The sequence below is a fragment of the Peromyscus leucopus genome, chromosome X (genome assembly GCF_004664715.2).
Source record: "Peromyscus leucopus breed LL Stock chromosome X, UCI_PerLeu_2.1, whole genome shotgun sequence".
Taxonomy (NCBI): domain Eukaryota; kingdom Metazoa; phylum Chordata; class Mammalia; order Rodentia; family Cricetidae; genus Peromyscus; species Peromyscus leucopus.
Window position 1 is genome coordinate 17,326,245 of NC_051083.1, and position 25,717 is coordinate 17,351,961.

At 38.1% G+C, this 25,717-nt stretch overlaps 1 protein-coding gene across 1 annotated transcript in view; it reads right to left on the reverse strand.

Annotated features, from left to right (window-relative positions):
• Dgkk (diacylglycerol kinase kappa) overlaps positions 1–25,717 on the reverse strand; it is a 124,730-nt gene that overhangs the window by 46,449 nt on the left and 52,564 nt on the right. Inside the window, exons 4-8 of the mRNA XM_028894036.2 lie at positions 25,254–25,358; positions 5,772–5,907; positions 5,211–5,317; positions 4,792–4,917; positions 3,117–3,219 (exon numbers count right to left, since the gene is read on the reverse strand). Of these exons, the coding sequence (XP_028749869.1) occupies positions 3,117–3,219; positions 4,792–4,917; positions 5,211–5,317; positions 5,772–5,907; positions 25,254–25,358 (577 nt within the window). The remainder of the gene's footprint in view (positions 1–3,116; positions 3,220–4,791; positions 4,918–5,210; positions 5,318–5,771; positions 5,908–25,253; positions 25,359–25,717) is intronic.

Below are 25,717 nucleotides of genomic sequence, written 5' to 3' on the forward strand. Positions count from 1 at the left end.
GAAAAATTAGAAATAAAATAAAAACAAACAAGAAAGTGAAAATTATGTTAATGGTACCTATAAGTAAAATAACCATGAGAGTAGAGTGGAAATGATTGTTTTAGAATCATCTTATGAGGAAATAGTAACATGGCAGAAGCCTTGTTAGGGCTTGTTTTACTAGGACATCAAAATTGAGTTCCGTATATTTCTGTATTAAATGTTTTGCTAAATACACTTTAGTAATAATGAAAAATTGAGACATGAGGAGGAAACACGTTAGGTAACTTGTCTAAGATCAGACAGTAAATGATGGAGCATGTTCATAGGACTAGTAACATAGAAAGCATTGGAGAACTTTTAGTAATGCAAGTGATTGAGCCTCACCCAGGTGTACTGAATCAAAATCTCTGAGGTTGGGGCCCCAAACCTGTGTTTTAATAAATCCTTCTCGATGAATCTGATGCTTGCTTATGTGTAACAACCACTGTGTGAGTTCTTACTTTATTGCATAGGAAGTAATTAACTTGCCGAAGTGAGGAGACCATTATAGAAGCAACAGAAGATAATACTTGATTTGAGCTGGACCCTAAAGGAATTTACTAAATAGGCTGTGTAGAGAAAAGTGGGTAATTGGGTAATTAGAGGCCTTGCCAATCAATTGGAGCCCATTGACTGACTCAATGAACGCAGGAATGGATGCTACAACAGCACTGTCAAAGGCTGCCTCAGAAGGACGTAATCTGGTTGCTGGAGAAAGGCTTTCCAGCTTGGCTGAGAGGTTGGGGCAGATTAACAATACCACCATTAAGAATCTGTGACCTGGAAATGCAGAAGATTCCCCTAGAATGGAACAGTTCAAAAGGAAACCTACTCTTGAAAGGCTTATTTGTGAAGGCTAAAAAGCCCAGGAATAGTCCAGAAGAAAGGGAGTTCTTTAAAGGCTTTTTTGAGGAAGTCTAGGCTAAATAATGCATGGTAGAAAAAGAGATTGTTGGCGTGATATCCAAGTGGACCAAGATTGCTGCTACATAGAAGCCAAAATTAAAAGATGCTTCATAGCACACTAGATGACACAAAGTAACAGCCTAGTCCAGCAATTCTATGTAAAAGAAAACAATGCCATTAGTTGATCCATAAAAAGAATCAGAAGTGGTGTCGGACAAAATAACCTTATATTGGATATAACCAATGTCTGAAAGGACAGAAACCACAGAGCATATTTGACTTGGGCACAAACAATACTTCTATCTCCATTAATACACAGTTGGGATGATTTTGTGGGATGCTAACTATCTCCAGATACCACTGAAGGAAACAGGAGCACAAAATTAAGCTTGTAGGTTGACTTCTATCCTCAGAGATGCTTCCTCCTGCAGCAGATGGGAATAAGTACAGAAAGCCAGAGCCAGACATTATGCAGAGAGATATCTTGGAACACACAGGTCTAAATGGGATGTCTCCATCAAATTCCTCCCCTCAGAGCTCAGGGAACCCACACAGAAGAGGAGAGAAAAAAGAGTGCAAGAACCAGAGGTGATGGAGGACCCCAGGAGAACAAGACCCTCTGAATCAACTGAGCAGAGCTCACATGAACTCACAGAGACTGAAGCAGCATGCACAGGGCCTGCATGGGTCTGTACCAGGTCCTTTTTGTATATATTACAGCTTTCAGTGTAGTGTTTTATGGGAGTCCTGAGTGTGTGAATGATTGGGTCTCTGACTCTTGTGCCTTCTTTGTTAGTTTGTCTTGTTCTAATTCTATGTGATTTTTTTTATCTTATTATATTTTATTTTGTTATGTTTTATTGTTATCTCTTAGAAGCCTGCTCTTTTTCCAATGAGAGACAGAAAGGGAGTGGTTACAGATAGTAGGGAGGAGAGGAGGAACTGGAGGAGAGGAGGGAGGAGAAACTGTAATCAGGATATACTGTATGAGGAAAGAGTCTATTTTTGATAAGAGGGGGGAAATAGATGAATGGTAATGATGCAAGAAAAACAGTGGTTGGCTTCATGTGTGGCCTGAAGTTGCTTAGATGATTAGCTTCTTACTTTCCCCCATGTGTCCATTCTACATTCCCCAAGCCTCCTCGTTCTTCTATCTAGTCAACTATCTCTCATTGATCAAGTTACCAATTGCTTTTCCTCTTTAATCAGTTGTCTAGTGGGTGATGTTATGACGATAAATATTTGATAAATCTGAGAATGGTGTGTTCATGCATCCCTGAGTGATGTCTTTAGCGTTGTGTCTTTATATGGCACTATGAGGCACATGCTTACACTTGCCTTCAGAAACCTCTGGAAATGGCTCATTCAGTAGCCTGAGGTTTGTCCTCACCTGTACTTTTGTCAATATTTCTAACACTTGGTTGATATCCAAGTGTCTCTATTATTTCTTTGATACTTAATATATGCTCCATTCAGTTGTTAATTGTGGTGTTATACCAAGACCCTGAATTCATCATGATTACTTGCTGTACAGTGTCTATTTTAGATCTCACTTTGTAGGATTCCAGAACCTTGTAAAAAAGAACTTTCAATAAATCACTATTGTCCAGGAAGTGATGAAATATCAGTGAAGAGTGCTGGGGCAATAACCATGCTAGTTTCATATCTGGTAACAATTTTGGTTTTAGTTTCCATTTTAAAAATAATACAATCTAAGCTTTCAATAGTTTTTTAAACAGGTTCAAAAAATCTATGAATCTTATTGCCTAGATTAGGCAGTATTTGAAAATATAAAAAAAGTTAAGAAAGCTGAAATTAACTTTGAACAGTCAGAAACAATTTTGACAGTCTACAGATAACATGCCCATACACAGTACACAACATTTGCCACTAAAAGTTTCAAGGATTAACTGTTAGCTTTTTGATGTACACATACAAATTCCTGTTCCCCCCACATATTTTACTACTTGTGGAGAATAATTCCTGCCCTTCTTCCCAGCCCTTATCCCTCCCTCCCTGCCTCCCAACCTCCTTCCAACCAACCTCTCCCTCCCTCCCTGCCTCCCAACCTCCCTCCCTCCCAACCTCCCTCCCTCCCTCCCTCCCTCCCTCCCTCCCTCCCTCCCTCCCTCCATCTCTCTCTTCCTCCTTCCCCAGTGTGTTTCTGAAGTAAAAGTCAATCTACTCACCATCGCCTCTGGGGTCGCTCAGCGCGGTTGGCGGCACGATGGCTGAGCGACGACTTCCAAAGGAACATTCCTTGGAAAACCGCTTCTGGCAGGCCCCGTGCACCTGAAACGATAAGAGCACAAGAGAAAAAGGAGGGGGAGAGAAAAAAAGAACATTGGTTAGTCTTTGGTTCCATCTCAAGAATTAGACCTTTTAAATTTCAAGTATCCTTTTCTGAAATTTAGTACTATCTACATAAACCTTAATCTATGTACCACTGCCCCACCCCATTCTACTGTGAAACTGCAATATCCCTGAGTGTGCAGAACTCTGGCCCTTTCAAGGGAGTCTTTCTGAAGATTCCCAACTACAGGTACTGAGATGTCACCAGCCTTAGGACACAATCTTAGTAGCCTGCAGAGTGGGAAATTTAGTTGCATTTCAAAAGTCCTAGTCCTGATAAGACATGTATACTTCAATCTTTAGAACAACGGTATGTGGCAATGGGAAATTTAGTTGCATTTCAAAAGTCCTAGTCCTGATAAGACGTTTATACTTCAGTCTTTAGAACAACAGGTGTGTGGCAGGAGAAGCATCACTGAGCTCATTTTAGATGAGCATATATGAAAGCCCACAGAGGTACAGGGTCTTACCGAGGGTCACATAGCTGGGCAATGTCAAAGCAGACTTTCCCACAAGTTGCCGTGCTTCCTAGATTTCAGACCTCGTCAGTTCCACATTCTAAACAACTACACTTTCTAGGGACATGAGCCTGGCATGGATATTCAAAACCAGTGGACAGACTCTTCAGTGAGGAAGCTTACTTCAATTTCTTCTTGTCTTGGAAAACTCAGTTTGAGAGAAGCATCTAAGTTTAGAAAGTCAAGATCAGAGTCTTCCAATCTCTGTGATAATGATGTTTTTGGCCCAGATAGTTCCTTGTTATAGGACACTATCTAATGCACTGTAAGTTTTGAAGAATCCACTAGATATCAGTTTCATCCTTCCTGTCCAGTCTAGTTTTTGGCCATCAAAAATGTCTCCGGGATCTTGCAAAAGGTCTCCTGGAGCTAAAATTATCCTCAGTTGAAGTTCAAAGACATGGTATTGTTGTAGTTAGGAATATAGTCTTATCAGAATTATATGTTAATCAAGACTATATTTTTGCTGGCTATATGACCTTGATTTCACCTTTCTGAGCCACATAATACTCATCTGTAAAATGGGAGCAATGAGGCTTAGTTCAACGTTGTTCTAAAGACTGAGATCATGAATAGAAGATAATCAGTACATAGTGACAATGATAATTTGTTATCATTATTACTAACCATTAATTAAGGTTATAAATTCCTAGCAAGTAATGAATGACGGAGGAATCCTTCCTTAAGGAGAGACTCCAGAATTTATTTCTAATTGCTCATATTGTCATTTGAGAATTCAGCTTTTCTCATTGCCAAGATGGCTTCATCAACTAAGAAGCATCAGATTACGAACACTTTAATAGATTCCATAGCCATATATGACAGGGAAGTTACTGGGCTCTGTACAACGGAATCTATATAATGCATTTTGGTGTAAGGGCCTCTGAGATACATATCTATTTACCTATCTACCCTTGTATAGTTACAATCTCCAATCTACCTCTTCCCTAGAAATAAATGTCTTTAAGTATCAAAGATATGAAAAGACACCCACCGTAGAATCACACCAGAGGCAGCGGAAAGCTTGAAGTCTTTGATGACTCCTGCAGCTCCCATGACATACTGCACACTGAGAGCTGGCAGGTATATTTCCTTCTACCCATTGATGAGGCATTGTTTGCTGAAGTGGCAAAAAGCAAAAGACAGAAATTAGAGATAAAAGAAGGAACAGCTGGGATAATTATACTACCCATGGAGAACATTAGATTAAGTCTTGTGGACCTGCCCTCAATGCCACTGGCTAATGAAAGGTGGGGGTTGGGATTTAACTCATGATATTCTTTAGGTCATTGGATTCTGTGCAAGAGACTACTTTGCTTGTCTAATTTCAGGGAGAATTCTTCCTGTCCCTGTGTGTCATGACTTTCAAAGAGTTGGGGAAGGTGTCTGTGGGAGGATATGGCTGGTACTTACTATTTCATCAGCGGGTAGAAGGAGGTCATCAGTTAAAGACAAAGTATTCCACTTGCAGTCTTTGCCTGCTCTCAACGCACACATTTTGTGTGATTTCACATTGCAGACTGTGAAAGGAGAAAGAAAAAAATAGGTGTGAGTCTAGTGGCAATAAAACTTCTAATTCCCTTCCCTAAGCTTCTCTGGAGGTTAGAATTCAAGCACTTTCTAAATAGTTTTGACCCACTTCCAAAGGCCTACTTCTAATATGAACCAGTTCCTTTTGATTCTTTGCGAGCTAAGTTTCCTATTATTCATTTTACATTAAAATTAATAGTAGGAAAGAAGTAACTTCTGACTTTTCAATCTTTCTGACCATATAGTCCCACCTTCCTATATCCAACCCTCCATTTTTATTCACAAAAACACCCCTTCATGCTAGTTTCTCTTTCCCTCCCTTGGGATTAACTTCACCCAAGAACCAAAGGCTTAGACTGGACCTGTAATGCTAATGCCATAGGAGCCCCTTGGTGCCTAGCTCTATCCAGTGAGCTCTGCTTTCTAAAGCAGTCAGAAAGGTACCTTCACAGATGATGACATCTCGAGAGAAGGCAGAAATGTTCCCGTGACAAACATTGCAGAATTGAGTCCAAGGACTACTGCTGGAATACCAGCAGTGCATTCCGATAAGGAAAGGGTTGTTTTCGGCTGCAGGGATCTAAAGCAGAGAAAAAGAGAGAGAGAAGAAAGAATGGAGGGTTAATCACAGCCATGGAGTCAGGAAGACCAGAAAAGCGGCTGCTAGGACTAAAAGAGCCTGCAATGTAGGTGTCAAAGCGTGTGAAGGAGAGGGCTGGCAGGTACAGGCCTCACTTTTTGTTTTCATTTCACTTTGTTACTGGCTTCATAAGGGAAAAAGACATAGATGGTAATAATCTCAAATAGGATCTGAAGACAGAGCAAAGATCTTTCTATTCCTTGCTCAACCACTATATTAGTTTAGTCCAAGCAAACTTTATTCGGATTGGTCTTGGCTCTCTAAATAGAAAGCAACAGAAAGGAGTGAGAGAGAAAAGCCGGTGGCAGGGCTCCCACCCAGAACTGAGGAATACCTGCGAGGCTTTAGCTCTTCCTCGTAATACAGCTGCCAAGTGAGCAGAACGTTGCTTTACTTGGACAACACTTGAAAGACCATTGAACCCTTTTCTCACAAGCTTTTCCTGTTTTTGAAAACCACGCTTTGACTGCCTACAGCAGTTTCTTGGTTAATCATTTTAATTCATTAACTAAGTTATTAAACAAATGTTTACTGAATCGCTACTATATTCTTATACCTTTTCAAGGCATTTGAGATATAATCAGTAATAAGACACAGTCCCTGCCCTAATGGTAGCATTCTGTTTAGTGTCTTCTTTCATACTAATTGCTTTGACATTTTTGTTATCCTGCCTGTGAACACAGCATTTGCATATCACAGCCTTATTTTCACCTCTACAGGAAAAGCATAGTCATGTATCAGAAATGCTTTAGTTGTATGGATGTATAGGCACTGAATCCCCCCTGACTTTGTTCTGTGTATATTTTCATAGGACTTTCCCTGTATTTTCTCTCTAGTTCTCGTGAATGTCTCACTTTCTTCTCTGCCATTTTTAAAAAAGAGTTTAGACAAAGACTTATAAAAGTTCTTTATTCTTGTCAGTGCATAATGGGTTGTGCATATAAAGGCATGGTAAGATTTTGAAAGAACAATACATTCTCCCAGATATAAGTTGACAACAGTCTATTTAGGGGTTGCTGCTGAGGGCTCAAACTTAAGTTCAAACTTAGTCCATTTATTGGAATTACCCATCCAAGACATAGTCTGCACACAGTACTCTCTGATCTCTATTCCCCATGGGCATGCTGGTTATGTGTCAAACTACTGTTGAACTGAAACAGAAGTTTTCTTTGGTAGAAAAAGCTACTCTGACAAGCTAACAGTTTGGAATTGCTTTGTGATTGGAATTTTATTGTATACTGACACCTAGGTCTAGGAATACCAGAATAGAAGGCAGAGAGTCTTGACATCGGCACTCTGAGCTTGCAGTTCCTTTCTATTCCCAAATATCTTTCTTCCTTTCATTTTCCTTCTCTTCCCTCCACATTACTCGGAACCTATGACTATATACTGTGTAAAATAATAAGCACCAGAGCTACAGAGATCACTAAGTCACACATATCAAGGAACTCAGTCTACTGGAGGAAACAAATTCTCAAAATGATAGTCATAGCATGGAGAAGATAAGCTTTTAAAGACTGTACAAGGCTCTACGGGACCAAGTAGAAGAAATGAGGAACTCTACCTGGGTATCTTGATTATGGATTAACTATAAAGGAATACATATTTAATGGGTATTGCTTGGGTTCAGTTGTTAAGGAAATGGACTTTATATCCATCCTGTTCATCTTATTCTGTGAGTAAAGTTTGATGCATCCAGACATGGATGAGTATGTGTGGTAGTTTGAATTGTATGTCCTCCCAAATATGTTCAAGTTCTAACCTTTGGTACCTGTGAATGTTACTTTATTGGGAAACACTATCTTAGCATATGTAACCAAGTGGGACTTACTTCAAGGACTGCTGTCTTTATAAAAATAAGAAAATATGGAAAGAGATGTAAGAGAGAAGACCTTGAGATAATATTGAGTACACAGACACACAGGAGAAAGCATCATGTGACAGTGGGGGCAGAGATTCAATAATGTACCTGCAAGTCAGTAGAAAGAGGCAAAGAAAGATCCTCTTCCTAGCGCCTTCAAGAGACCCTGACCCTTTTATTAACTAAAATCCAGATCTCTACCTGCTAGAAATAGGAGAGAATAACTGCCGTGTCAGTCCACTCAGTTTTTGTTTGTTACAGCAGCCCTGGAAAATGAATACAGATTTTCAAATTGAGATGTACCTGTTTCTGCATCAGATATTAAAAATATGGAACTGGTTTTACAGTTTTGTCTAGTATATAAATACTATGATTTTTGAGACAGATGGTATTGAAAAGACCATACTGCTTTGAGAATGTCGTTAGAAATATGAACTGCTTCTGGTACAGTCTCTGATGAAAACAAGAAGCATTATCGGAGAGTGGCAGGGAGGTGATACAGTCTAGAATGGAAGAGAACCATTTCATCGTACTGTTGTATGAAAAACAAAAAGTGTTCAAATGATGAGCTTGAACCTTGAGCTGACAAAACTTCCAAGAAAAATATGAAGGTACAGTCTGGTTTCTCTCCACTGCTTGTGCAAAATGCAACAGGAAAGAGATACATTGTTGCGGGAACCTTTCTTACTCTACTTGGCTTTCCATAGCAAAATCCACAGACTGGGTGGCTTAAAGAGCAGAAAGCTGTCTTCTCATTGTTAAGAGATGGGGAAGTTCAAAAGCAAACAGTCAACCAATGTAGTTCCCAAGGGCCTCCTTCATGGCATGGATGTGGTCACTTTCTCACTATCTGCTCACATGGCTTTTACTTAATAAAGACATATGAAGAAAGAAACAGATCTTTGTTTTGTTTTTTTTTCCTCATAAGGCCATCAGTCCTTGGCCTTATGGTTCCATTTGACCTCAACCACCCCCTTCAAGGCTTATTTCTAAGCACAGTCACAATTAGGGCTTAAGCTTCAACATATGACTTTGAGGTAGGGTTACAGTTCATCTCACAAAAAATCTATTAAGTAAACAGTTGCCAGAACTTGAAGATTTGGCAACTTCTCAACCTATCCATATCTCAAGCACAAAACAGTGCACTCTGGAGTGAACATGTAGGGCATGGGTAGAAAAAACTTTTCTGGAGAGATTCATCATGGGACATGAGGCTGAAATTGTCTATCTCAGCAGAATACTGCCACCATGGACTGAAAGGTTCAGACACAAGACTCAACAAAAGGAGGTTGTGAGACTTCTGAGACTCGACAGCATCAAAGTGATGAAGAAAGCTGTTCAGTTGGGAGCTCGCAGTATTCCTTCCAGAAAATAGAAAAATGGACTCCAATAATGACTTGGAGGCTAGTGATGCTGTTGAGAGGCTCAAATTTGTTATTCTTGCCAATATAGGAGTATGGGCCTTCTGGAGAAAGTCTTTCATTCCAGAGGGTGGGGTTGCCTCCTAGAGTTCAGAAGGTGGGGCCCCCTTTTTTAGCTATAGGTGGGCTGAGAGAGTGAAGCCAGGAGACAACACTGAGCCACAGATAATTAGCTGCAGGCCTCTAAACCTAATGGGACTTGCTTTGCTGGGTTGCCAGCTTCCTATAGAGCAGCAGCCCTTCTAGTTCTTCTATTTTTCCCCTTTCAGAGTGGGAATGTCTATCCTCCACTACTTCCCATATGGGATTTGAGAAAGATTCATTGTTTTTGAGGTGTCACATGTCCACAGGTAGAGGAGAAATACTGCCCCCAAAACAAACATACACAGAGTACAGAAAGGAACATACAAGGAGTCTTGCTGGTGCCTTACTGGTATTCTTATCAAAAGAGAGAAATTTGAATGCAGATGACTTATACAGAGAGAAGAACTTGGGAAGATACAAAACAAAGAGACACACGGGAAAGCACGGGGTGATGGCTGAGACAGAGACCAGAACAGTATGCTGCAAGTCCAAGAACCACCAAGGATGCCCAGTACTGCCACAGCCTAGGAATAGCAAAGGATTCATCCCTAAGGCTCTCGGAGAGACATGACAGACTCTGATGTCAGACTTCTGGCCTCCAACCTCGGAGAAGACATTGCTGGTTTTGTTTTTTACATTTCTCCCATGTAAGAGAATACATTTGGGGCTTTTTGTTTTTATTTGGATTTGTTTTGCTATAAAGCAGGGTTTCACGTAGACCAGGCTGTCCCCAAATTTGCTAGTTAGCTGAGGATGACTTTGAACTTCTCTTAAGTGATAAGAATATAGGGATTTATAAATTACACCCAGTTTGTAAATTTGTGTGTTTTAAGTCCCAAAGCTTTTGGTAATTTGTTACAGCAGCCATGGACTGGCATAGTATGTCTCTACAGGCATTTCTATTTGCTGATACAAATTTTTAAAAATCTAATTTGAAGACAGATTCAAAACTGTAGCAGGCATACAAATTGCTAAGAAAGGTGAGTTGGCTTGAACTTTTCAGAGCCTCATTGTTGGGTATTTGTGTTTGATTTTTACCATCTTAAAAATACACACCCCATTGCTCTGATCAGACTCTTATTGGCAATGGATTGAATATTTGTGTAACACCCCCACTCTACTGAAATCCTCACTCTTAATGTGGTTGTATTACCAGAGAAACTTTGGGAAACCATTATGTTCTGAGGGTGGAGCCATGATGAATGATATTAGTTCCTATATAAGAACCTTCAGGATTTTCTCTCTCTTAATCTGTCATATGAAGACACAACACAAAGATAGCTGCCTATGAAATAGAGAGTAGGTCTTTGTCAGACACTGAATTTGTCAGTAACTTCATCTCTAATAAATAAATTCCAAGACACACACAACCTACTAGGACTGAATCATGAATAAGAGAAAATCAAAGAGGAACAATGACAAGTAATGAGATTGAATAAATAATAAAAAGTCATTCACCAAAGAAAATTCCAGGCCCAGAGAGCTTCACTGTTTATTTCTATCAAACATTTAAAAAAGAAAGAAGGAATGGAGTTGTAATTCAGTGGTAAATTTATTGCCTTGAGTGCATGAGGCACTGTTTGTGCCTCAGAAGCACAAGATAGCAAAGAAGAAATACTAAAACATTTTCTTAAAATCGTCTAAAGAATCAAAGAATGAATGATACTCAGAAACTCATTTTACAAGGCCTGCATTTCCTTGATGCTAAAGTAACAGAAAGACTGTTATAAAATATAAATAAACTTATAGGCCAATGTCTCTGATGACTATAGATGCAAAGATCCTCAACAAAATACAGCAAACCAAGTTTGATAATCAAGTGGGATTCCTCACTGGGATTCAAAGTAGTTCAGCATACTAAAATTGATAAATGTGATATATATCATATTAACAAAGTCAAGTATAAATTAGTAGGACTATCTCAATAGATGCAGAAAAACATTTGACAAAATACAACATCCCTTCTAGATATCTCTCAATAGGTTATACACAAGAGGAGTGTACCTAAACATAATAAAGGCCATTTATGACTAATCCATAGATAACACTGTTCTCAACAGTGAAGAGCTGAAAGCTTTCCTTCTATGATCAAGGACAAAATAGAATGCCAAATGTCACTCCTTTTCAGCATAGTACTGGAAGTCCTAGCAGAGCAATTGGGAAAGAGAAAGAACTAAGAACCATTCTAATAGAAAAGGAAAATGTAAAATTGTCTCTATTTGCTGATCCTACTATATCCATTGCCCACAGACTAGAAAAATACATTAAAAATGGTGAGTTATATAAAGTTGTGGGGTATAAAATCAGAATCCAAGAATCATTTGTATTTATATATGCAAATAATGATCTACCAAAAAATATTAAGAAAATAATCCTACTTATGAAAGTGATTTTAAAGGTCAGTTCTTAGGTATAAATAGAATCAAGGATGCAAAAGATCTATATAGTGAAATAAATCAAGGAGACACAAGTAAACTGAAAGATAGATGTTTTTTGGATTAGAGGAATTAATATTATGAAAATGTCCATAATATACAAAGCTGTCTATAGATTCAACACAGTCCCTATGAAAATTCCAATGTCATATCCACAGACATGGAATGAACTACTTTAAACTTGTATGGAACCCAAAATAATCTTGAATCAAAGAACAAAGCTAGAGGCATCAAACTCCTTGATTTGAAAACATAAAGTGATTATAACCAAAACATCATGATACTGGCATCAAAAAAATACATAAACCAATGAAACCCAAAAATAGACCAATGCACTTATAATTAAGTCTTGGCAAAGGTTTTTAGACCACAATATGGAGAAAGGACATCTTTCTTCAACACATGCTCTAGGGAAAACTATATATCAATATGCAAAGGAAAAAATTGACATTTGTATCATATACAACAATCAAGTCAGAACAAGTGAAGATGGAAATAAAACCTCCAAACTGTAAAATTACTAAAACCAAGAAGACATAATGTTAGTTTGGACAACATTTTTCCTTACAGGACCTTGAAAGCTCAGGTAACCAAAGGAAAAATAGACTAATGGGATGATTTTAACCTAAAGCTTCATCATAGCAGAAAAAAACAAAGTGAGTGAGAGCCTACACAATGAGAGAAACTATCTGTAAGTCTGAGGAAGAGATAATACCTAAAATATGTAAGAAATTCAATTAAAAATGAAGAAAGCAAGTGTACCACTAGAGAGGAATATAAAATGATACAAGTGATTTGGAAGGGGGAAGTAGGTAAAATGAGGGGGTGTTAAATGCAGTGGGGGAAGGAGGTCAATACGAAAGGAGAGGGAGGAAGGAGGATAAATAACATCAAGGAGGTCCGAAAAGCCATAAGGAATCATATTCCTACTAATTTAACCTAAATGACACACAATGCATGTAAGGCTATGTATATACATAGTTCAAATGAAGTTATCCTGCTCAAGCAGACAATATTCCCTGCAAGAGCTATAGACTAACAAAATTCCAACTACTGGGCATGAGAAACTCTTTTTTGAGTTGTTGCTTAAGGGCATTCAAGAGATTCCTAAAACAATACAGGCCATTGCTGTTGCCCTTGGTTGCTTCCCAGAAATTGATGGTAAGCCCCTATTGCAGAAGACACCATGTACTTTGGACACAGGACCTGGAGTTGCTGAGTAGGATCGGACATGAAAGGCTCCTTAGCTTTCATGGTACTGGAAAGTGCTATGTAAGCTTCCAAGGGAGGGAAGAAACCTATCTAGTCCTATCCAGCTGCAAAACCTATGAAACAGAAGAATGACCAGCATGGCATGAAAAACTTAAGAGTGCAACAGTGGCACTCATGATTTGGTGCTAACTAAAAACCCTATAGCTGGACTTAAGGCCTGCTCAACAGGAGGGAAACCATGCCAACCACACGGGACTAGGGAGGTCATGGATCTTGGAGGAGAATTACTACCGTCACATTACTAAACCAGCATAATTCCTAACTGCATTCTAAATACTTAGCCTTATACCCACAGAGAAGTGTATATATCACCCCTCATCAAAGAAGCTTCTCTTTGCAAACAGACATAGGTGATCACAGAAAACCACAACTGGCAAAAATGCAGAGAACAAATGACCACAAGGGGCCTGACCCTAACTGATATACCTACAGCACAGCTTCTACATCCAAGGCTCAGGGAACATCCAGGAAGAGGAGGTGGACAGATTTTAAGAGCCAAAGGACCTGGAAATCTACTGTGGGATTATATTTCCTACAAAAGACAGGGAAGCTCAACCATAATGCCTCAATAATATGGCTGCCTAAACAATAACAGCACCAAGAGAAATGCTAACATGGAAATGGGAAATCTCACGGGGACCCACCCATAAATAAAGACCCACAGGCTAGTAAGAACTGCTGAGAACAGAAGAAATAATCTTTACCAGGGATTAACCCTTAATTGGTTATCCAATACCAACTACCCAGCTCTGAAATCATGTACATACAAGCAACCGTGTGTGTGTGTGTGTGTGTGTGTGTGTGTGTGTGTGTGTGTGTGTGTGTGAAAAGAAAAAGAGACTATTATTTCTAGAAGGAACAAGGTGGGGGTACAAGGGAGGATTGATGGGAGGAAAGAAAAGGGGAGAAAATGATGTAACTATATTGTAGTTTCTTAAAAGACACTAATAAAAAATAAAACACAGTCCTTCAAAAGGTCAACAGGCCTGAACAGACTTTTTTTTGTGAAGGTCAATTGAAAATGCTCAGTATCACTAATCACTAAATGCAAATCAAAACTATGGTAAGATAGCATCATATCCCTGTTAGAATGCTATGATCAAAAGAAATAAGAGATGCAAAGTGTTGGAAAGGATATTGAACAAAGAGAGTTTTGAAAACTTGTTTATTAAAATGCAAATTAACATAACCATTATGAAAAACAGTATAGAGATTTCTCAAAAAATTAAAAGCAGAACTACCACATAATGTTAGAGTTATTGAGACTGGTAGTATGGGGCTCTAATATCAGTTTCTATGGAGACAGGAATATCACAAGTTCAAGACCTGTCTAGGTTACAGAATGAGTTCAAAGCTAGCCTGGGCAACTTGGTAAGCTCCTGATTAAAAATAAAAAACTTAAAATAATTATTTATTTTATTTTTTGAGATCATAATATAATTACATCAATTGCCCTTTCTCTGTTCCCATTCCAAGCCCTCCCACATACCCCTCCCTCCTTTTTCAAATACATAGCTTCTCTTTTCATTAATTGTTGTTACATACATATATGCATATCTTCATTGCAGAAGAGGTGGGGAAAAGATTGTAAGGGCCAAAGGAATAGGGAGTTTGCTGTGAGATTATGTTTCCGAGGAATGGAAGAAGCTATATCCATAAAGTCTCACCAGGACTGCCTAACCCTGAGCTGAATGGTAGACATGGTAATGTGGACAGAGTCAGAAAGCCCAAGGGGCCTCAACCCTAAACAAAGAACTACAGGCAACTAAAGAATGCTAAGAGAGAGGAAGAAATAGTCTTCCCCAAGGAAGATCACAGACAAAAGTTTTTTTAAAAACAGAGGAAGGCTAAAGCTCAATGTTGAGGTATTTATACAGCATGTTTGAGGCCCTAGACCCAATCCATGTCAGGTAAAATAAAAGAAAAATAAAATTTCTATGCAGTATCTTTATGAATGTTCTTTCTTCTGTAGGCAAAGGTGTAAGAAATATATATTCTTGGTTTGAAGTCTATTTTGTTAGATATTAAAATGGTTACACCAGCTTGCTTCTTAGGCCCATTTGCATGGAAAATCTTTTCCAACCCTTTACCCTGAGGTAATGTCTATTCTTGATGTTGAGGTGTGTTTCCTGGATACAGCAGAGGGATGGATTTTGTTTTTGCATCCATTCTGTTAGTTTGTGTTTTTTTAATTGGGGAAATGAGACCATTGATATTGAGAGAGATCAATGACCAATGATTGTTGACTCCTGTTATTTTGTCGTTGATGGTGGTAGTGTGGGTGTGAATGTGAGTATGTGTGTGTGTGTGGTTTCTCCTCATTTGAATTTACTGGTTTGGTCTGAAATTATTTATTCCCTGTGTTTTCTTCGAAGTAGTAATGTTTATAGGTTGGAGTTTGTCTTCTAGCACCTTCTGTAGGGCTGGATTTATAGACAAGATATTGCTTAAATTTGGTTTTTATCATGGAATATCTTGTTTTCTCCATCTATAGTGATTAAAGTTTTTTTTTTCTGGGTATAGTAGTCTGAGCTGGCATCTGTGGTCCTGTTAAGAGTCTGCAGCACATCTGTCCAGGCCCTTCTGGTTTTCAGAGTCTTCATTGAGTCAGGTGTAATTCTGATAGGTCTGCATTTATATGTGGCTTGGTCTTTTTTCTTTGCAGCTTTTAATATTATTTCTTTGTTCTGTACGTTTAGTGTTTTGATTAGTATGTGCTGAGGGGACTTTCTCTTTTGGTACAATCTATTTGGTGTTCTGTATGCTTCTTGTACCTAAATAAGCATGTCTTTCTTTAGGTTAGGGAAATTTTCTTCTATGATTTTGTCAAAAATATTTTCTGTGCCTTTGAGCTGTGTTTCTTCTCATTCATCTATTCCTACTATTCTTAGATTTTTGTCTTTTCATTGTGTCCCAGATTTCCTGGATCTTTTGTGTCAGGAGTGCTTTTAGATTTAACATTTTCTTTGTCTGATGTATCCATTCATTCTATTGTATCTTCAACACCTGAGATTCTTTCTTCCATCTCTTGTATTCTATTAGTGAAGCTTACCTGTATAGTTCCTGTTTGAATTCCTAATTTTTTCATTTCCAGAATTCCATCTGTTTGGGTTTTCCTTATTGACTTTATTTCCATTTTTAGGTCTTGAACAGGGTTATTCATTTCTGTGCACTTCTTTTTTTTTTCTATTTCGTGCGTGCGTGCGTGCATGCGTGTGTGTGTGTGTGTGTGTGTGTGTGTGTGTGTGTGTGTGTGTTTTCTGGATTTCTTTAAGGGATTTATTCATTTTTCTCTTTAAGTTCATCTACTATATCCATATGGACTGTTTTTAGGTCTTTGTCTTGTGCTACGTTGGAATATTCAGTCCTGCTGTGGTAGGGTTGCCAGGCTCTAGTGGAGACATATTGTCCTGGCTGTTACTGTGTTTTTGATGGGATGGTTATAGTTCTAGATGCTGATTTCTGATTTTGTCTTTGTTGAGTGGGTGTTTTATTCCTTGGTTTTTGTTTACTCCCTGGTTTTTAGAAGAGTATGGTGGTACCATGTTGCCTCTTAGGAAATTTTTGTGGACCTGGCAGGTGTGGCTACTTGGGGTTCCAGGCAAATGGACCTAAGATAAAAGCTGGTGCAGCCATTTTAATATGACAAAGTTGACTTCCAACGAAAACTAGTCGAAGAGATAGGGAAGGACACTGCATAGTCATCAAAGGAAGAATCCCCTAAGAGGACACTGCAATTCTGAACATCTCTGCCCAAAACACAAGGTCGTCCAAGTTTGTAAATGAAACACCACTGCAGCTCAAATCACATATTGACCCTCACATACCAATAGTGGGAGACTTCAATATCTCACTCTGAACAGATAGGCCATCCAACCAAAAACTAAACTGAATGTAAATGATATTATAAACCAAATGGACCTAACAGATATTTACAAAACATTTCACTCAAAGACAAAATAATATACCTTTTCTCTGCACCTCATGAAACTTTCTCCAAATTGATCAAATACTCAGACACAAAGCAAGTCTCATCAGATACAAGAAAACTGAAATAATAACCTGTGTCTTATCATACCACCACAGATGAAAGTTGGATAGAAACAACAGAAAGCTTACACACTCATGGAAACTGAACAAATCACTACTAATGAAAAATGAGTCAAGACAAAAAAAAATTAAAGACTTTCTAGAATTCAATGAAAATGAACAAACAACATACCCAAACTTATGTGACATAATGAAAGCAGTACTAAGGGGAAAGTTCACAGCACTAAGTGCCTACATTAAAAAGAAAAAAACCTGGAGCTTGTTTTGGGAATATTATTTTAAGGTATGTTACTTTTGTTTATATTGCATTTCTTCAACTCTGTGAAGCTGTGTTACTATACCTGTCTAAAACACCTGATGGTCTAATAAAGAACTGAACAGTCAATAGCAAGGCAGGAGAAAGGATAGACGGGTCTGGCAGGCAGAGAGAATTAATAGAAGGAGAAATCTGGGGAAGAGGTAGAAGGAACAAGAGAGAATGAGAGGAGGACTTCAGGGGCTAACCACCCATCCACCCAGCTGCACAGCCAGACACTGAGTGAGAAGGAAAGAAAAGGTATACAGAAACAGAGAAAGATAAAAGCCCCAAGACCCAAGATAAGACGGGATAATTTAAGAAAAGCTGGCTAGCAACAAGCCAAGCTAAGACTGAGCATTTATAATTAAGAATAAGCCTCTGTGTGTGATTTATTTGTGAGCTGGGTGGCAGGCCCCCAAAAGAGTTAAAACAAACAACAACAGGAATTCTCATGCTAGTAACTTAACAGCCTGCCCAAAAGCCCTAGAACAAAAAGAAGAAATCACTCTCTCAGAAGGACTAGATGAAGGAAATAATCAAACTGAGGGCTGAAATAAATAAAATAGAAACAAAGAGAACAATATAAAGAATCAATGCTACAAAGAATTGTTTCTTTGAGAAAAATCAATAAGATAGACAAATCTTTATCTAAACTAACTAAAAGGCAGGGAAAGAATATCCAAATTAACAAAATCAGAAATGAAAAGAAGGGCATTACAACAGACACTGAAGAAATCCAGAGAATTATAAGGACATATTTTAAAAACCTGTACTCTACCAAATTGGAAAAATCTAAAAGAAATGGATAATTTTTTGATAGATACCATTTACCAAAGTTAAATCAAGATCAGATAAGCATTTTAAACAGACCTGTAATTATCAGTTAAATAGAAAGTCATTAAAATTTTTTTCAACCAATAGAAACTCAGGACCAGATAGTTTTAACACTGAATTCTACCAGGATTTCAAAAAAGAGTTAATGCCAATATTCCTCAAAGTATTCAATAAAATAGAAACATAAGGGACATTGACTAATTCATTTTTGAGGCCATAATGACTCTGATACACAAACCATATACAGACTCAGCAAAGGAAGAGAATTACACAATAATATCCCTTAAGAGCATAGATGCAAAAATACTCAATAAAATACTATCAAACAAAATCTAAAAACACATAAAAAAGATCATCAGTCATGAACAAGCTTCATGTCAGAGATCTAACTATAAGAAAAACAACAACAACAATAACAACAAAATCAATAAATATAACCCACCATATTAAAAAATTGAAAGACAAAAAACACATGATCATCTCATTAGATACAGAAAAGGTCTTTGACAAAATCTAACATTCCATCATGATAAAAGTCCTGGAGGGATTAGAGACATACCTCAGCATAATAAAAGTAGTTCATTGTAAGCCCATAGCCAACATCAAATTAAGTGGAAAGAAACTCAAAGCAATTCTACTAAAATCAGAAACAAGTCAAAGTTGTCCACTCTCTCCATACCTAGCCAATATAATACTTGAGGTCCTAGCTAGAGTAATAAAAGAACTGAAGAAAATAAAGTGGACACAAATTGGAAAGGGAGAAGTCAAAGTATCTTTATTTGTAAATGATATGATAGTATAGACAGGTGACTCAAAAATTCCACCAGAGAACGTCTACAGCTAATAACTTTCAGGAAAGTATCTGGATATAAAATTAGTTCACAAAATCAGTAGCCCTCCTATATACAAATGACAAATGGGCTGAGAAAGAAATCAGGGAAGCAACACCTGTAACAATAGCTTCAAATAATATAAAATATATTGCAATAATTCTAACCAAGCAAGTGAAAGACTTGCATGATAAAAAAAAAAAACTGCAAGTCTTTGGAGAAAATATCAGGAGATGGAAAGGATCTCATGCTCATTGATTGGCAGGATTAACATAGTAAAAATAGCTTTTCTATCATAACCAATATATGGATTCAATGCATTCTCCATCAAAATCCCTACACAATTCTTCACAGATCTTGAAAGGACAATTCTCAACTTTATATGGAAACACAAAAATACCATGGATAGCTAAAACAATCCTGAACAATAAAAGAACTTCTGGTGGTGTCACTATTTCTGATTTCAAGTTGTACTACAGGGTTATAGTAATAAAAACAACATGGTATTGGCACAAAAACAGACACATTGATCCATGGAATGGAACTGAAGACCCAGGCATATAGTCAAACACCCATGGACAACTGATTTTTGATGAAGAAGCCAGAAATCCACATTGGAGAAACAATAGTATCTTCAACAAATGGTGCTGGTCAAACTGGATGTCTGCGTGTACAAGAATCCAAATTGATCCATACTAATCACCCTGCATAAAACTCAAGTTCAAATGGATCAAAGACCTCAACATAAAATAAGATACACTAAACCTGATAGAAGAGAAAGTAGGGAATAGCCTTGAATGCATTGGCACAGGAGACAACTTTCTAAATAGAACAACATTAGTGCAGGCTCTAAGATGGACAATTAATAAATGAGACCTCATGAAACTAATAAAAACTTCTACATGGCAAAGCTCAATGCCATATGGACAAAGCCGTAGTGTACAGAATGGGAAAAGGTTTTTGCCATCTTCATACCCAATATAGGACTAATTTCCAAAATATATAAAAAAAAAACTCAAGAAACTAGACATCAAAAAGCCAAATAATGCAACAAAAAATAGGGTACCAATCTAAACAGAATTCTTAATAGATGAAACTCAAATGGCTGAGAATCACTTAAAGAAATGTTTAGCATCCTTAGCCATCAGGAAAATGCAAATCAAAACTACTTTGAGATTCCATCTTATACTTGTCAGAATGGCTAAGGTCAAAATAAAAAGTGACAAGGATGTGGAATAAGGGGAACACTTATCCTTTGCTCATGGTAGTACAAACTTGTACAATCACTATGGAAATCAATACAGTGGTTCATCAGAAAGTGGAGAATCAATTTACCTCAATATCCAGCTATACCACTGTTGAGCATATACCTAAAGGACACTTCACCCTACCACAAGGACTTTGGCTCAGCCACATTCATTGCAGCTTTATTCATAATAGCCAGAAACTGGAACAACCTAGATGTCCCTCAACAGAAGAATGAATAAAGAAAATATGGTAGGTACATTCACACAATGGAGTATTACTCAAGTGTTAAAAAATAAATAAATAAAAATTAAAAAATGATGCCATGAATTTTGCAGGCAAATAGATGGAACTAGAAAAAAAATCATCCTGAATGAGGTAACCCAGACCCTGAAAGATAAATACAATATATATTCACTTATATGTTGATATTAGTCATTAAGTAATTAATAACCAATCTACAATCTGGAGACCCAGGGAGGGTAGGAATAGAAAAAGGGACTAGGGGGACACATGAATCTCTCTTGGAGGAGGCTATAGAATAGATTTTATGGGTGGACTGGGGGTAGGGATACTGGAAATGGGAGGCTAAGGTCAGCACAGGTAGGGAATGTGGGGCATTTGAGAGACAGCATGGAATTCCAGTTCAATAGAAACTTCCTTAAATTTAAGAAGGCAATCCTAGTTAAGTGTTCAAATAAAGGGAGATGGAGACCTAACTAGCCATTTCTTGTCACCAAATGAAGCTTCCAGTACCAGGACCAGGTTATAAACAATTGAGTTGTTGGTCAAAGGAGTCCCATGGAAATCTTAAACAATCCAAGCTATTGCCAAGACTACAGGTTTCTCTCCACAAATTGACAAGGCCCCACTGCTGAAGACAACACCCATACAACTCATTGTACAAAGAGAGATCAAGCAGGTGCCTACATAGAGCCCTCATCCCTATATTCTAGTATCTTTGGTATAGGAACGTACTCTACACACTATCAAAAGAGAAACACAAGCACCAACCCAGCCACAAACCTTTGATTTACAATGCTGTCCTGACTACAAAATATCCTGGGGTAATGGTGGCACCAAGCTTGTGGGAGTAACCAATCAATGTCTAATTTGACTTGGCCCATACATAATACTGCTTTGGTGACAAAGAACCAGACTAGACAGCCCAGAGACCTAAATAATACTGGTCTTAAAAACAAAACAAAAGTAGTGATAAAATGACTCCTAATTATATTCTGCTATGCTCATAGATACGTGCACTATTCAGCCATCATCAGAGAACTTTCCTCCTGCAGCAGATGGGAATAAATACAGAGATCCACAGCCAGACATTGTGCAGACAGAGACATTGGATCACTCAGCTCTAAATGGGATGTCTCCATCACATCCCTCCCCTCAGAGCTCAGCACCACCATGGAAGAGGAGGTAGAAAGAGTGTAAGAGCCAGAGAAGATTGAGGACACCAGGAGAAGAAGGCCCTCTAAATCAACTGAGCAAAGCTCATGAACTCACAGAGACCAAAGCAGCATGCACAAGGCCTGCATAGGTCGGTACCATGCCCTCTGTGTATATATTGTGGCTTCCAGTTAAGTGTTTTTATGGGACTGTTGAGTGAGTGAACTTGTGGGTCTCTGATTCTTGCGCCTTCTCTTGGGCTCTTTTCCTTCTGTTGGTTTGTCTTGTCCAACTTAGGTGTTATTTTTGTTTGTTTGTTTTATTACGGTTTGTTGTTTTCTCTGTTTTTGTCTAATGAGAGACAGAAAGGGAGTGGATCTGGATGGGAGGGTAGGTAGGGAGAAACTGGGAGGAGTAAAGGGAGGGGAAACTGTGACCAGGATATATTGTATAAGAAATGAATCTATTTTCAATAAAAGGGAAAAATGAAAAACCACAAAGGAGGGAAAAAAAGAAACATTCTAAGATTAGGCCTTTAGGACCATTGTTAGAACCTTACTTTCCTGTCACAAACTCCTTCCATGGCTGGATGAAAGCAAAGGCCTCTCACATGGTAGTTTATGTGTTCTACCAGTGACTTCCATCCCCAATCTGACTTTGTCTTTTTCTTATATTTAGCTTCCCTTCTTACTCCATTGTCTACTAATTAGCATTTACTATTTGTCCCATTTTCTGTCATCCTTCTGGGACTCAGTTTTGTCTTTCTTGAGGTGATAATTCCCTCCCTGAAGTTCTAGCCTCTAGTTTTCCCCTTGTCTAATCCCTTCTGTGTTTTGTGGGGGAGGGGGCAGGTGTACACAAGTTTGTACATATGTGACACACATATGTGCAGGTGTACCTGTGTGCAAGTGTGGAGGAGGCAATCAAGTATCTACATGTATTGCTCCCTAACTTATTGTGTGAAACAGTCTCTCACCCAGCCTAAACACTGCCATTTTAGGTACACTGGGACTCAGTTGCCTCTGCATCTCTAAATTTACAGGAATATACTGCAATGCCAGGCTTTTTATGTGGGTGCTAGGATTCAAATTCAGGTTGTCACACTCATTAGCAAGCTTTAACCCCTAGGCCATCGCCCCCACTGCTCTATTCTGTATTTCTAAAGTGTACACTCTTCTCTCTTTAATCTTTCAGTTGAAACCTAAGTTTTCACTCCTTCTCCTGGCACTGAAAACCATTGGCCATTATACCTAGTTCACCTCTCTGGCTCTGCTTCTTGTATTCACATTCCTAAACATTTTACAGCCATGTTTCATTGTATTTCAAGAAGACTCTCTTTTCCTGGTACTCAGCTTTTTCTTCTATCAGTTTCTGTGTTCAGGACTCCCTGCTGGCCCAAACCCTTGCCACTAACTAAGTCCCATATATCTTTCAGGGTCAGGCTCAAGTTTCTTCTCTACTAATTCTTCCCTGAAGACTAGATTCTTATCCTTTCCTCTTCTGCTTTAGTATCTGGTTTAGCTGAGAACTAACTTCAGTACTAGCATCTGTTTGTATATATCTTGTCTCCCTAACTACATAAAAGCTCACTAGGGACAGGAACTAGAATTCTACCCCCTTTTTTCAACACCAGAACTGAACATATAGTAATAAATATATTGAATAGTTTCCAATAGATTATCCAATTACTTTGTCACTACTTTAATAGGTCACTAAAGCCATGATTAATCTTTTGTCACTACAAATGTCAGGCACTGTTGGTGACAGAATATAGAAAAGACTGTTAAAGGTAAGGTGCATGTGAAAGGGAAGTATTTGCCTGTTTAGGCTTCAAGCAAGGTGAAATACTAAGGTCCTGGTAGTGAGAGTGCTCTAGCAGCCGAAACTGTTTCTTATATCGAAGTCCCTGAGGCAACTCCGCAGAGGTTTGGATTATGTCCTTATACAATTCTTCCAAAAGAGTGAACAAGCATATTATTTTTTTCTTTTCCAGTGTGTGCTGGGTTGTCAATAGACAGGTGTTTAATTCAATGGAGTCAATAATGCCACATCTATTTTCTGATGGTTTTCTCTAGGACTTTTGCATTCCTAAACTAATAATTAAAATTCAAAATATCTTACATGACTTTTTGTGAAATTGAAAATACTATGTCATATGTCAGAAACATTCCAGTTTGAATAGAAGTAAGCCAAGAGAAAGGTATCGTTTCCCGAGAATGAGGAAGAGTGAGTAGTAAAGAATGAACAACTCTTTGTTGCTGCCTCTAATGTGCCTCATTGCCACAGAGGGGATGTACTACTCCATCAGGAAAGGAAGAAGAAAAGAGCAAAGCAGTTAAATACTAAATACTAAGTCACGTGAAAGCTTATTATTAGATACTATGTGGAGGACTCTCAATTAAGCATTATACATGGTAGGCCTATAAGAAGGCTTCATGATATGTAGAAGGCTCCAGCTTAGTCATGTTGACATGCTACCCCCATCACAGACATGAACAGCTGAATGTATAACTATAACATCAAGTGGTCAAAATCCCCAAAATTTTAGGAGTTTGAGGAAAGGTGGTTCTTTTTAAAGGCATTATTTTTAATTTCTGAGCCTCATTATCACTGAACACACTGCTCCAGCCTAAATTCCCCCAAACAATCCTCTATCTTAGTTAGTTATTTAAGACATTAAGAATTTTTTTCTGAATTAATTTTTTATTATACTGAAGATCTTTAAAGGCTATATTCATTCTGTTCCTTTATCGCCAAGACTTTCAGAGAATTTTGCTTTAAGATGGGCTTTGGATCAATCCCACTCAAAACTCTGACTTCCAATTTTCCCTTAGATTTACATATTTAAATATATCTGTCTTCACTATGATACAGGCATTTTTCTAAGTAAATAAATGACATGATCCTTCCCATCTTGCAACTTCTATAGATTATAATTGTGGTAGATTTACAGAAGAGCTAGCTGACGCCAGATAGGACTGTCTGAATAGTAGCCTTGACTATTTCAGGGACAGTGAAAGAGAAAATGAACCCTGATAAGCTATGCTTCTTGCCTTTCCTTCTACATTTCTTTTGTGACAGATAGAAAACAGAGGTAGAAGATTCCATAGCCTGGGTTTCCTTCTCAAGAGAGTGCTTATTTTAACTTGATCTGACTCTTTCCTCCTTCTCAGCCTCAGTTTCCTGAAGTGTTATTACTGTTATTCTGAAGACAGGAATTAAAACTGCTAATTGTAACTTTCTGAACAATTATGGACATCTAAGTTAGCTGCATAAATATATCTCGTGGATTTCATTTACCAGACATACCATGACACATCTCCAGACTGTGTACAGAGGAGTCTAAGCTACATGGTTACCAGGGTCTGAGGCTAAGTAAATTTGTCCTGTTTGTGTGAATAATTCTAAACAGGTTTCCAGATGATATCTATATGCACTTCCCAGCTGGAGAGTCTCTGCGTGCATTTTACTAGTTCTTTGTTTGAAAACCCACTTTCCCAATGCAGTCCCTTAAGTATCTTCTCGAGAGTTGTATGTATTCACTACCATTCATCTTACCTCACGGGTTTCTCCCTGTTGGACAGTTTTGATGATGTTAATCCATTCTTCCATGTCTTCCCGACTGGGTGCAATCAGGGAGATTTTTCGCTGTGGTGTGATAACCTAAACAAAACACCATATTGTTAGTTGATTTTCACCAACAAAGCCCCCTGCCCTGAGTCCACAAATTCTCTACAGAATTAGACATAAGTACCAAGTATATTGCCAGCCACTTCTTGAGTGTAAGACATAAGTTTCCAGAGCCACCCTCAGCTTCTCTCATAGCTATTCAAGAAATAATAATTATAATAGTAATAACTAAGACTTCAGTGCTGATTCATGTGTGCCAAGAACAATGGTGATATACTTTTAGGAATATTATTTCAATCAGTCTTCACTACAGTCCCATGAGATGGACACTGTAATTCTTCCCCTTTCATAGCCAGGGTAACAAAGACAAGGGTAGTTAAATGACTTAGCTA